The sequence below is a fragment of the Triticum dicoccoides genome, chromosome 2B (genome assembly GCF_002162155.2).
Source record: "Triticum dicoccoides isolate Atlit2015 ecotype Zavitan chromosome 2B, WEW_v2.0, whole genome shotgun sequence".
In the NCBI taxonomy this organism is placed as follows: Eukaryota; Viridiplantae; Streptophyta; class Magnoliopsida; order Poales; family Poaceae; genus Triticum; species Triticum dicoccoides.
The window spans coordinates 108,499,982-108,514,458 of NC_041383.1; the positions used below are offsets into that span (position 1 = coordinate 108,499,982).

The window sequence follows — 14,477 nt, forward strand, 5'->3', positions numbered from 1 at the left end:
AGCACAACTATCCAAGTAGTCCTTGGAAGCCTCGGTTAGTCCATTATAAAAGATATCGAGTATTTCATTTTTCTTAAGAGGATGATCAGGCAAAGCATTAAGTAATCGGAGAAGCCTCCCCCAAGCTTGTGGGAGACTCTCTTCTTTGATTTGCACAAAATTATATATTCCCCACAAGGCAGCTTGTTTCTTATGAGCAGGGAAATATTTAGCAGAGAAGAAATAAATCATATCCTGGGGACTATGCACACAACTAGGAGCAAGAGAATTATACCAAGTCTTAGCATCACCCTTTAATGAGAACGGAAATATCTTAAGGATATAATAATAGCGAGATTTATCATCATGAGTAAACAGGGTGGCTATATCATTCAACTTGGTAAGATGTGCCACAACAGTTTTAGATTCAAGGCCATAAAAAGGATCAGACTCAACCAAAGCAATAATCTCAGGATCAACAGAGAATTCATAATCCTTATTAGTAACACATATAGGTGAAGTAGCAAAAGCAGGGTCAGGTTTCATTCTAGCATTAAGAGACTGCTGCTTTCATTTAGCTAATAATTTCTTAAGATCATATCTATCATTGCAAGCAAAGATAGCTCTAGCAGCTTCTTCATTGATAACATAACCCTCAGGAACAACAGGCAATTCATAAGCATTGGGAGAGTTTTCATCATCACTATCATCAATAATAGCATCTTCAATAATTTCATTCCCCCTAACTCTAGCAAGTTATTCATCAAGAAATTCACCTAATGGCAAAGTAGTATCACGCACAGAAGTAGTTTCATCATAAGTATCATGTGGCATCATCAATAACATGCGACATATCAGAGTTCATAGCAGTAGCAGGTTTAGGTGTCGCAAGCTTACTCAAAATAGAAGGAGAATCTAGTGCAGAGCTAGATGGCAGTTCCTTACCTCCCCTCGTAGTTGAGGGATAGATCGTAGTTTTTGCATCTTTCAAGTTCTTCATAGTGATCAACAGATATAAATCCCAAGTGACTCAGAGAATAGAGCTACGCTCCCCGGCAACGGCGCCAGAAATTAGTCTTGATAACCCACAAGTGTAGGGGATCGCAACAGCTTTCGAGGGTAAAGTATTCAACCCATATTTATTGATTCGACACAAGGGGAGCCAAAGAATATTCTTGAGTATTAGCAGTTGAGTTGTCAATTCAACCACACCTGGATAACTTAGTATCTGCAGCAAAGTATTTAGTAGCAAAGTGGTATGATAATAAAGGTAACGATAGCAAAAGTAATGTTTTTGGGTTTTGTAGTGATTGTAACAATAGCAACGGAAAAGTAAATAAGCAAAACATAAGATGTGAAAATCTCGTGGGCAATGGATCAGTGATGGATAATTATGCCGGATGCGATTCCTCATGTAATAGCTATAACATAGGGTGACACAGAACTAGCTTCAGTTCATCAATGTAATGTAGGCATGTATTCCGTAAATAGTCATACGTGCTTATAGAAAAGAATTTGCATGACATCTTTTGTCCTACCCTCCCGTGGCAGCGGGGTCCTAGCAGAAACTAAGGGATATTAAGGCCTCCTTTTAATAGAGAACCGGAACAAAGCATTAGCACATAGTGAATGCATGAACTACTCAAACTACGGTCATCACCGAGAAGTATCCCGATTATTGTCACTTCGGGGTTGTCGGATCATAACACATAATAGGTGACTATAGACTTGCAAGATAGGATCAAGAACACACATATATTCATGAAAACATAATAGGTTCAGATCTGAAATCATGGCACTCGGGCCCTAGTGACAAGCATTAAGCATAGCAAAGTCATAGCAACATCAATCTCATAACATAGTGGATACTAGGGATCAAACCCTAACAAAACTAACTTGATTACATGGTAAATCTCATCCAACCCATCACCGTCCAGCAAGCCTATGATGGTATTACTCACGCACGGTGGTGAGCATCATGAAATTGGTGATGGAGGATGGTTGATGATGACGACGGCGATGAATCCCCCTCTCTGGAGCCCCGAACGGACTCCATATCAGCCCTCCCGAGAGAGATTAGGGCTTGGCAGCGGCTCCGTATCATAAAACGCGATGAAACTTTCTCTCTGATTTTTTTTCTCCCCGAACGTGAATATATGGAGTTGGAGTTAAGGTCGGTGGAGGTCCAGGGGGCCCACGAGATAGGGGGCGTGCCCAGGGGGAGGAGGTGCGCCCCCCACCCTCGTGGACAGGGTGTGGGCCCCCTGGTCTTGATTCTTTCGCCAGTATTTTTTATATTTTCCAAAAAGTGCCTCCATGGATTTTCAGGACATTCTGAGAACTTTTCTTTTCTACACATAAAACAACATCATGGCAGTTCTGCTAAAAACAGCATCAGTCCGGGTTAGTTTCATTCAAATCATGCAAGTTAGAGTCCAAAACAAGGGCAAAAGTGTTTGCAAAAGTAGATACGTTGGAGACGTATCAGTAATACAATTCTAGCATGAATAATAAACATTTATCATGATATAAGGAAATAAATAATAAATTTATTATTGCCTCTAGGGCATATTTCCTTCATGTACAAGGGCTGAAGAAAATACTTTATTTAGCCTCGCTCACAAGTTGCCCCGAGGCAGCACAATAATCATCGAGAGCTCGGCGAAGGCTTGCAGCATTACTTGCATCTGCTTGCATCATGATGAGGGAGTCGTCCGCAAAGAGAAGATGAGAAACGGCCGAAGCATCCCAGCATACTCTCACCCCTATCAAATTACCCATCTCCTCCTCATGAATGAGCAAACTAGAGAGGCCCTCCGCACAAAGTAAAAAAAGATAAGGTGATAGCGGGTCTCCTTGGCGGAGGCCTCGAGAAGGAACAAAGAAATCTGTGAGAGAGTTATTAAAACGAACTTGATACTTTACTGACCGTACACACTTCATAATGAGTGTCACCCAATCTGCTGTGAATCCCATCCGAAGCATGATTCTCTCGAGAAACACCCACTCGACCCTATCATAGGCCTTGTGCATGTCAAGTTTTACCACATAGATTCTGGACTTCCCGGTTCTCTTCCTCTTTATAGCATGATAAGTCTCAAAAGCAACTAAGAAGTTGTCCATAATCAGGCGCCCGGGGACAAAGGCGCTTTGATTAGGCGAAATAAGCTCCGGCAACAGATTTTTTAGCCTATTGGGTAGCAGTTTCGAAATCACCTTATAGACCACATTGCAAAGACTAATTGGACGGAACTGTGTAATGACCTCCGGATTTTCTACCTTTGGGATAACAACAATTGTAGTGTTGTTCCATCCTTCCGGTATCTTCCTATTATTAACTGCCATCAACACTTTATCAATCAGATCCTCACCAATTATGTGCCAGAACCTTTTATAAAACACCACATGCAGTCCATCAGGCCCCGGTGCTTTAAGATCACCGATACTATACATTGCTCTCTTTACTTCATCCCTGAAATAGGGTCTTGTTAATTCCTCATTCATCGCATCAGAGACCCTAGGCCTTACCTTGTCCAAAACAGCTTGGTCCGGTTCTTGCACATCCAAGGAAAACAGTCCCTCAAAATAGTGCGTGACATGGCCCTTTAGTTGGTTCTCCTCCTCAATCCAGTCCCCAGACTCTCCTTTCAATTTCTTGATAAAAAATTTCTTGCGTCTCCCAGTGGCTGCACGATGAAAGAAAGTTGTGTTTTGATCACCCGGACAGAGCCAATCAGCACGTCCCCTCTGCATCCAATATATCTCCTCTTGCTCGAGTAGATTTTCAATTTGCATGTGTAGATCGTGTTGCCGAGCTACTGCCTCGTCCGTCAACGGGCCTGACAACACATTTTTTAACTCTTTCTGGAGTTTCCTCAACCGGGTTCTGGGACCCTTTAGTGTCTCTTTATCCCAAGTGTGCAAAGCTGCATGAATTTCGCATGTCACTTGAGTGTAAGGCTCTATCCCATTGGCTTTTGCACGATCCCAGGCAGCTTGAACTATCACCTCCACGTCCTCCTCCGCAAGCCACCTAGCTTCAAATTTCCTCGGTCCCGGTGGCCCCCTTGGCTGTAATCCAAGCTGAAAGTCAGTATCAATTAGGATTGGTGATCTAATTTATTAAATGGTTCATTTACAACACCATATGCTGGAAAAGGATAAGCCCAAGAGCTACTTGAAACTGCTCTCTCAAGTTGCTCTCGTATTTGACCTCTACGCCAGCTGAAAATGTCGCCCGAGTAACCAAGATCATCGAGTCCACAGTCGCTCATGGCACTGCTAAAAGCCTGCATACATCTCTGAGGGCGTGCAGCCCCCCTTCCTTCTCACGATCTTGCAAAATTTCATTAAAATCACCTGCCACTAACCATGGCAGATTAGACGTTGCGTGCAAACCTCGCAAGTAATCCCACGAAAGATGCTTTCTGTCACTACTTGGCTCGCCATAGAAGCCTGTGAAGCGCCATCCCGCTGCTGATGTCTTCTCAATTCATATATCTATGTAATTTGAGTGAACATCCCTAGATGAAACTCCCAGGCTGGTTTGCCAAAGCATGATCAGTCCTCCACTTCTGCCATCACTCTCCAAAACGTCCATCTCATCAAACCCTAACCTCCTTCTCAATTTCCCTGCCTTAGCAATATTTAGATGTGTTTCAGACAGGAATAACACATCTGGTTTTATTTTCTCTTGGATCCCCAAGAGCGCACGAACTGCCGCAGGCTTACGCATCCCGCGACAATTCCACATGAGGATTTTCATTGCGACTGGTCGAGCCCCTTCTTGAAGCTCGCTGATAAATTGTGGCTGGCATCCATCACAGTCGCGTTGTCCGCCTTTGATCTCTTCGAATCATGCGATGAAGTGTCACCATCTTTGTCTTCCTTATCTGTCATCAACTTGCCCTGTGAGTGTACCACCAACGTAGACGACATGGCCATCGGGGTCTCTTGCCTGACCAGGCAGTATACTCGCACGGGTTGCTGGGTCCGCATTCACCTCATCAAACATAATTCTCTTCCTCCTAGAGAACTTGTCCCCAAAATTGACCCTCCAATGGGTTTTATAGGACTAGTGCATGTGTCTTTCAGATCGTCATCCTCCGAGCCATGACTTTTCCTTGGACCACCAGAGGTAGCCCTATCTCTCTGCCTCCCCATCAAGCTTTGCCTTGGCTGCTTCCTCTCTCCCGGACGTGGTGCTAGCATAAAATCTCCCCACTCCATGGATCGCAGGTCATGCTTTCCATTACCATGCTCGAGGTATGTATGACCCATATGGCCACACACATAGCAGAATACCGGCATCTTCTCGTATAGCACTGAACAATACACCTTCTTCCCATCCTTTGTGATAGAGACATATCTCATTAGTGGTTCATGAATGTCAAGCTTGAATCTGATCCTCACAATCCTTCCCTCACCCCACCTGGGGTTTAACATTACTTTCTCCACAACCCCCACTTTCTTTGCCAGCAATCTAACAACATGATCCTTCCTGAATAGTGGAGGGAGATCGACAATCTGAATCCAAACAGCCAGTTTGTCCAAGACTACCTCATCGTACGTGGTGTAGCCATCATACTTCTCGATAAGCACACCATGATCGTGAAACAATAACGGGCCCTCCTTTGTGACCCTCTTCCAATCCCCTAGACAGTTCACCGTCAGGGAGAACAAGTTTTCGCCCAATGGTTTGAAAGTTACTCCCTGTGATAGACTCCAGGCGAGCCGCATCGTATCGTAGAACGACCCCCTACTGAAGGGCTTGTTCGTGTGACCGTCGTCGGCACCATAAACTCTGCTTCCTCGATCTCATCTAGGAACTCCTCTTCGAAGATCAGATCATCCTCCTCCCGCTCTTGTAACTTGAGTTTCCCGATCATCTCCTCAACTTCCTGCTGACGAGTGCGACGAGTGCGAGCCTGATTCCGCCATCGACAAACCCTAGCGAGATGCGTCTTCGAGCCACCAAAACCCTAGCGACCCGCGACAGGAACCAAGGCCGGGTAGATAGCGAGGCTATCCCCTTAATCAGCCCGAGAACCTAGCCGGGGAGGGTTAGGATTGGCGGTAGAGTCCGGTATGCCCTCACGGTGTCGCCACCGGAGGTATCTCAAACCCTAGACGGGAGCCGCCAGGGGACTTATGAAGGGAGTAGTTCCCCATGCAACCAAACTTGCCATCTAAATGTTTGCAAATGCTGACCCGTCCCAACGAACATTGGCGAGATACCGCGGTCCTAAAAATAAAAAGGCCAGCACTCTGCACCGGCGCTCCGACCCAAATTTGGACTAGTCTTCTACTGTGCGTTGGATCTGCAAACTAGAACGGACGAGATTGTCGTGACCAAGTCATCTTCTTCCTTCCGCGCACACGCAAACAGAAAAAAAATAGATCTCCGCCGGTAAGCCTCTTCGGTCCTTGGCTGCCGCACCGCAGCTCGCCGGGGCCGCTCGCTGCATGCAGCTCCACCGGGCCAGTCGAAAAAGGAAATACGTCCCTAGCTTCGTTGAGTCGGGCATGTCTCCCACCCCTGGTTGCAGCACCGCTGGGTGAGGGTTCTAGCATCGTCGCAGCCCACTGCCGTACTCGCCACGGGCCCATCACAGCACCGGCATGCAGCTCCATCGCCGCCGCTCGCCATTGTTGGCTAGCCGTTCTCCGTTGAAGCTTTTTCAGAAGCGCGTTGTAGCTTTTCTAGACGTCGGTTTCAGCTTTTTTTGTCGCTGGTTGTAGAAAAGTCGACCTCACCAGCTGCAGCAAAACGCCCCGGCTGGTTGCAAACATGGTCGTATGGTGGTAGCATTTTGTGTCGCCAATTGTAGCAAAAGTGTATGACGATAGTAGCAAAAATCCATCAACGGATGCAGCAAAATTCATCTCGCCGTTGATACCGGTCGCAGCTCCGCCATGATGGATGTAGCAAAATCCATTGCCAGTAGTACCCAAATCCAGATGTAGGGTGACGGTTCGCGTTAGGCCGGCGATTGTGGAGGCGATCGCGAGGTACTCGTGTCCTGGGTCTTGTGATCTAGGGTTCCTACGCTCAGGCATCTGATCTCCTTTACACGTGAGCGCACCCTTGTCTTCGATCCTGATCTCCATCCACCAGAGGCCTTCTGCGTGCTTCCTAGGGCACGCGGTCTTAATACACAATCCACCCTAGGAAGGAGGGAGGGGGTTGAAGGAAGAGATGGAAGGCATAGCAGGGCTAATGCGGGGATTGGAGCTGTCTGATGAGGAGAGGAGAGGAGAGGAGTGAAGATCTGGTGCTTGTGGAAGGAGAAGGGGAAGGAGGCGACGTTCCAGGCTGTGGGCAAGATCATGTCTAAAAAACTGGCTCACCCAGATGCGATCTCTCTCACCTTGGGAAAGGTATGGTGCCCGATCAAGGGGATCACCTGCACAGAGATAGGGGTAAACAAATTCCTCTTCACGTTTGATTAGGAATCAGGAAAGCGGAAGGCTGTGGAGGATGCATCGTGGATGTTCGATAAGGATCTGGTGTTAGTAGAGGAGTACGTGCCTAGTAAGCGGCTGGAAGATTACGCCTTCAATGACATCCCGATCTGGGTTAGGGTTTTTAACCTCCCTTTGGGTATGATGAATGAGGATTAGGCGGAGGACATTGGCAATATCATTGGTAGATTTGTTGAGGCAGATCCAGGAGCGAATGGGAGTGCAATTGGTAGATTTCTGAGGATCAAAGTGCGGATGCAGATTGACAAACCGATCATGCGGGGCTTTATCCTAGAGGACGAAGAGGAAAAGAAGGAGGGGAGTGGGAAAAAAGGAGGGAGGACGGACGGAATAGAAGATGAGGAAGACGATGACTGCTGTAGGTTTAAATATGAGTTCTTACTGGACTTCTGCTACACTTGTGGCATCATCGGGCACGGGGACAAGGACTGCATGATTAAGGTTAAGAAGGGGGAGAAGCAACAGTTCGGTCGGTGGCTCAAAGTTGATCTTGGGCAGAAGAGGGGGAGGATGGAGGAGGGTACATGGAGAGCGGGGGGCGTGGCACAGGAGGAGTCTGCATTTACAGGTACATCCGCTTCGGGGGCCGATCGGGCAGTGGCAACGACAGTCTCACGTGGAGGAAATCTGATTCAAAATACGGCGACGGGGAGAAGGGAAGAACGGAGGGAGGGGAAGAAGTGACGATCCCGCACAAATTGGCACCGCCACCACACAAGTCAGGGAACCCTAGGAAGCTTGCCCTCGAGGAAGATGGGTCAAAAAAGATAACTATCGAACAAGGGAAGAACGCTGCCTCGAGCGTACCTCAGGAGCAGGGTGGGACGGATATAGTCATGGTTGTGGAAGAGAAGGTGGAAGGTAGCCAGATGGAGCAAAAGGACAAACAGGCGGCCCAGCAACAGAAGATGGTGGAGCCGCACAAGAATAACTCCGGTAAGCGGTATTGCAAAAAGGATGCGATCGGCCGGAGGGAAGGAGCAAGGAGAGGGAGACGATTCTGGGTCTAAAAAGGGGGAGAATGGAGGAGGGGGAGGAGCACTTGGGGGAGAAGAGTCGGGCGGAGGAAGGAGTGCATGAGTTGGGAGAGGAGACGAGTGCACAGGAGGTTTCGCCTATCACTGATATATCGGCCGGGCTACTGGAGCAGTCCCGCCGAACACAATAAAAATCGTCGGATGGAACTGTCGGGGTCTCGGGAATGGCTCGACAGTTCATAGCCTCCTCGAGCTGGGGAGGGTGGAGGAGCCCGATGTTTTGTTTTTGGCGGAGACAAAGTTGTAGGATAAGGAGTTGGAGAGGTTTTGTTGGATGTTGGGATTGGCTCATATGGCAGCGTGGAGTGCAGAAGGATGAAGTAGGGGGGTGGTGTTGTTCTGGAGGCGCGAGGTGGATGTTATGCTTCGCTCGTTCGGCAGAAGGCATGTGGATGTGGACGTTAAGGAGGAAGATGGTAGAATCTGGCGGCTTACGGGGGTATATGGTGAATCAGTGGCGGATCGGAAGGTGTAGACGTGGAAAACCCTACGTGTTCTTGGTCAGCAACACCAAGGGGGTCGACCATGGCTTTGTTTAGGCGATTTTAACGAGATCTTATCACTGGATGAGAAGGTTGGGGGCGGTTCGACCACAACGACTACTGGATAATTTCAGAGAGGCCCTGGAGTCATGCGATCTCAGTTACATTGGCTATGAGGGTGATAAATTTACCTGGAGAAATCATAGTAAGGAGCTCAGTACATACATATGTGAACGCCTCGATAGAGCCACGGCGAATGCTTCATGGTGTGATTGGTTTCCTAACTTCAGTGTCCTTAATGGGGCTCCTCGCCACTCGGATCACGGGCCTGTTATTGTATGCACTCAGGGAGGAAATAGAAGGGAGAAGGGTGGGGATCGTGGATTCCGTTTTGAGGCGTGGTTGCTACATGAGGAGGGGTGTAGTGAAGAGGTGCAAGGGGCATGGGAGGAAGGATGCTTGGAAGGAAGAGGTGATGTGGCCACAACGTTAAAGATGGTGGCGGGGCGTATGACGAAGTGGGGGAAGGAAGTGGCCGGTGACTTGGAGGAGAAGCTGAAACAAGCACACCGTGAGCTGGAAAGGTGTATGCGCGCTCCGGTGAGTGAAGAGAAGATTCGAGAGGAGGCAAAGCTACGGTGTAGAGTGGAGAAGATAGAGGAGAGGAGAAACACTAAGGCCAAACAACAGTCTCATGTCACCTGGTTGAGGAAGGGTAATAGGAGTACAAAATATTTCATGGTTGTGGCGTCCGCTAAGAAGAAGGCGAACAGAGTTAGAATGCTGAGAAAGGAGGATGGCTCATAGGTGAAGGAGGGGGAGGAGCTCAATAACTATGTATGCTCGTTTTTTCAGGAACTGTTCACGTCGGCACACGGTGACCGCTGACGGAGCTCATCAACAAGGTGCAACCCCGGGTAACCCCGGCCATGCGGGCCGTTCTTGAGGCCGAGTTTACCAGGGAGGAGGTTAAGGCAGCCCTTGATCACATTGGAGACCTCAAGGCGTCGGGCCCCGACGGCATGCCATCCATCGTGTACAAGAGGCACTGGCACTTTATGGGAGATAAGGTGGTCGAGGAGGTCTTGGCGGTTCTCAATGGGGGAGCAATGCCGGAAGGTTGGAACGATGCAGTGGTTGTTCTTATACACAAGGTGAAGAACCCTAACAGAATCAAAGATTTATGGCCCATCAGTTTATGTAATGTGGTCTACAAGTTGGTTTCCAAGGTTTTAGCAAACCGGCTAAAGTTGATTCTGCCAGAGATCATTTCAGACAACCAAAGTGCTTTCGTGCCGGGGTGGCTTATTATGAATAATGTCCTCATTGCATATGAACTGTCGCATTTCTTGCTGAACAATAAGAAGGGCAACGAGGGCATCGCTGCTGTCAAAGTGGACATGAGTAAAGCGTATGATAGAGTTGAGTGGGACTTTTTGCGTGCTATGCTGCATAAACTCGGCTTTGGGGTGAGGTGGACTGATTTGGTGATGAATTGCGTAACCACGGTGAGGTACCAGATAAAGTTGAATGGTGAGCTGACTGAGCAGTTTTCCCCATCGCGAGGGCTACATCAAGGGGACCCAGCATCACCTTATTTGTTTGTCATATGTGCGGAGGGCCTTTCGGCGCTGTTACATGAGGCTGAGGCAAACGGATGTATTACAGGAGTCAAAGTCTGCCGCAATGCTCTGGTTGTCTCGCATCTTTTGTTTGCCGATGACTCAGTGTTGCTAATGAAGGCTAAACATGATGAAGCTCACACCCTGTGGGACATCTTGGACCTATATGAAAACTGTTCAGGGCAATGCATAAATCTCGAGAAATCAGCCATGATGTTTAGCCCGAACACTAGGGCAGAGGATAAACGTGTTGTCAAGGATGCTATGCGGATACAGAGCGAGACGTGGAACGAAAAATATCTGGGTTTACCAGTTCATGTTGGAAAGTCCAGGAAGAAAGCGTTTGCATTTGTCAAAGGGGCCATGGTCGGTAGAGTGTATGGGTGGAAGGAGAGGCTCATAGCAAAGTGTGGGAAAGAAACGCTGATCACAGGCGTGGCACAAGCCATACCCATGTTTGCCATGCTTCTACCTCACGAAGTCTTTCTGTGAGGAATTGAGCTCGCTCCTTGGCGATTACTGGTGGAGCCAGCAGGACAACGATCGTACCACACACTGGATCGGCTGGAAGAAATTGACTCTACCCAAGGCACAAGGGGGGCTAAGGTTCTGGGATATGCACGGATTCAACCTGGCGATGCTCCCGCGGCAGATTTGGCAACTGATACAGTTCCCGGAGTCGTTATGTGCTCGTATATTGTAGGCTCGCTACTTCTCGGATGGCAAACTACTGGAGGCCAAACCCCGCGATGGTATCTCTTATTCATGGAGAAGTTTGCTGCATGGCTTGTAGTTGTTCAAGGAGGGATATATTTGGAGGATTGGGGATGGCACGCAAGTCAACATTTGGTCGGACCCTTGGTTGCCACGTCCATGCATGGTCGCGTGGGGTGATCACTCCCCAAGGGCATAATTTGATGGAAAAGGTGAGTGACCTAATTGATCCGGCCACTGGGACCTGGGACGGGCAGCTTGTGCATGATACTTTCTGGCCCGATGATGTCAAGCACATTCTCCAAATTCCGCTAAGGGGAGGAACTCGGGACTTTATTGCATGGCAATATGACACCAAGGGGATCCACTTCGTCAAGAGCGCCTACAAACTCCAAGTCCAACTTGAACGTATGAAGCAAGACGGAGGGATGGGAGATAGCTCACCTGTGCCCGGCAACCTGGACAGTACTAGTGATGACTCCTGGAAAAGGCTGTGGAAGTTGTCGTGCCCACCCAACATTCAAATGTTTGCCTGGCGCCTCAAGCACGATTCCCTTGCATTCTGAACCAATGTGGCAAGGAAGGGGATCCCGATGCATGTTTTGTGGTCGAGCTGGCGAGGATGGCGCCCACCTGTTCATCAAATGCAAGATTGTGAAGGAGGTGTGGAGAATGCTAGAGATGGAGGAAGAACGCTTTAAGCTGGAATCCATGGGGCCCGTGCATGCAGTACTAGATTTCCTATGGGGTCTCGATGTAAAAAAACGGCTACATGTCCTAACTTTCTGGTGGCTATGATGGTCGAACTGAAATAAATTAAGGCAGGGCGAGATGGCCTGGTTTGCCGATACGGTGACCCGCCGTACGAGGAGTAGCGTGCTGGAGTTCCTTGACATCTTCGGACCAGCTCCTAACAAATGGAGGCCGCCGATGCACACCGAGTTCAAAATCAATGTGGACGGGTCCCTCGTCCCTGGTCAGAACCATTCAGGCTGGGGTGTAGCTGTTAGAATGAAGGATGGCAACTTGGCCTATGCTCGGGCTAGGAGACAGGAGCATATCACGGACGCCTTTGCAGTGGAAATCATGGCTATGTCGCATGCGGTGCATATCATGGCGGATCTTGGCATCATCCGGGTGGAACTGGAGACGGACTCCCAGCTGGTGGCAGACGCTTTGGACTTGCAAAAGGCCGACTCTTCGGCATATGCTGCTGTCATAGAAGACATAAAATACCACTTGAAACTGTGGTTTTCCAAGTTTTCTATTTCTGTTTGTAGGCGTAGCGCAAACTCTGTTGCTCATGAACTTGCCATTGTTGGCCGTGGATGTGATCCTAACCACTCTCTAGAGTGGGAGTCTGATGTACCCGCCCATGTAGGCGTTTGTGTCTCGGGCGATTTGCCCAAGAGCAGTTAAGTTATAAAGCTTTGGCTTTGCCCTAAAAAAAATCCAACAATGGATGTAACTAAAAAAGCCAGCGCCATAGTAGGTCGTAGCTCCGCCGCTATGGATGTAGCAAACCCGGCGCCGGTAGTAGCAAACAATGGCGACAGTTGCAACAAAAAACTTGGCCACTTCCAGCAAATTTCTTCTCGCCGGTTGCCTCGCTTAGTTCGCTTCTCCTTCGTCGTCGTTGACGTGGGGTTGAAACTTTTCTGCACACGGTTCCAGCACCATCAGCGGTGGGTTGTAGCTTTCCTGTGCTCCTCGCCGTCCGGTAGAGCAGAGTTGCAATCATCTCGCCGGCCGATGGTAGCACTTCGTCGCTGGTGACAGAGCTTACAGTTGCGAGAGACATGGAGGGAGGCTGCGGTATGTGAAGAAGCGGAACCGCGACGGCTAGGGGTTGAAGAAAGAGGAAAGGAGAAGAGCAGTTTCGCGCGCAGGCCCACCCATGTACACTTGGCTTGGCGTATGAACCGGCAGAAAGTTCGGCCGGTCTGCCGGCTCGAAACGTTTCCTAAATTAAAATAAGATGAAGATTTGCAGCAGAGGGGTTACTTCAAACTTGTATGTGGTTCTGTAGAATTTGCACTCAACCCAAACTAACATGTTCGTTGCGTCACGTTCCGTGTTTTTGCTCACACGGTACCATCACGGCGCGGGCGTGAGCAGTTCACGTGTCGTACGCGTTGCCAAGCAGCGCATTTGGTCACCGCACGCTGCCGAATCCTCACTCATCCGGTCTTCGCAAACTCCACGTCCCCACCGCGTCAACCAAACGCGCCTCGCCCGCTATATAGCCAACCCCCTCCCGTGCTAGTTGGCAACCGGCAACCAAACTACTCCCGCAGATCAATCCTTGGGCGAGAAGAAAGAAAGGAAGAAACACCAATGGCGGCCGCTGGTTCCTCCGCCGCGTGGAAGCGCTGGCTCCGCCCTGAGGTACGCGCGCGCGATTCAAATCCCCCGCTGCTCCCTCTGGTTCCTCCTCGGCCCGTAGGTCGGAAATTTCCGTGATGAAACGAACTAGCCATGCGTTTTTCTCTTCGTGTTCCGTGATCTCGCTGGGTTTTCGGCGGAAGATTTGATCTGTTTTTCTCGCGATGGATCACGCGCTGGCACGGTGCAGGTGTACCCGATCTTTGCGGCGACCGGCGTGGCCGTCTCCATCTGCGCCATGCAGCTCATCCGCAACATCACCACCAACCCGGAAGTCAGGTACCGACCCATCACCCATGCCTGTCTTGCGGCGGAGACACCGATCTGACTTCAACCGCCGATGGTTGACGAGACCGTTTTCCAAATCTGAAACCCCGCCGCCGTTCGTTGTCGTGTCGATCTGTTGTGCAGGGTGACGAAGGAGAACCGGGCGGCGGGGATCCAGGAGAACTTCGACGAGGGGAAGCGCTACTCGCAGCACGGCTTCAGGAAGTTCATCGACCGCCAGCGCCCCGAGATCATGCCGGCGATCAACAACTTCTTCTCCGACCCTCCCAAGTATTAGTTCAGTTCAGGCAGGTCGCGAATGCCTCTCTTCGTTCGTTCCCAAGATTGTGCCAGGATTTTAGATACTGCCGACGATGTGGTTTGTCATAATTGGAATCATTTACATGGCCATGGATTGATTTGATTGCCTGGCTGTACGCTTAAGAATCATATAATTCGATTCATTGCCTGGCAATGTTAATATTTGATCATGTTTACGAGTATTA

The 14,477-nt window shown here is 49.2% G+C and overlaps 1 protein-coding gene across 1 annotated transcript; it reads left to right on the forward strand.

Annotated features, from left to right (window-relative positions):
* The first annotated feature begins 13,585 nt into the window (after positions 1-13,585).
* On the forward strand, positions 13,586-14,477 carry LOC119367276. Its single transcript, XM_037632837.1, has 3 exons — positions 13,586-13,707; positions 13,895-13,983; positions 14,116-14,477. The coding sequence occupies exons 1-3, from the start codon at positions 13,657-13,659 to the stop codon at positions 14,267-14,269; spliced, it is 294 nt and encodes a 97-aa protein (XP_037488734.1). The 5' UTR covers positions 13,586-13,656; the 3' UTR covers positions 14,270-14,477.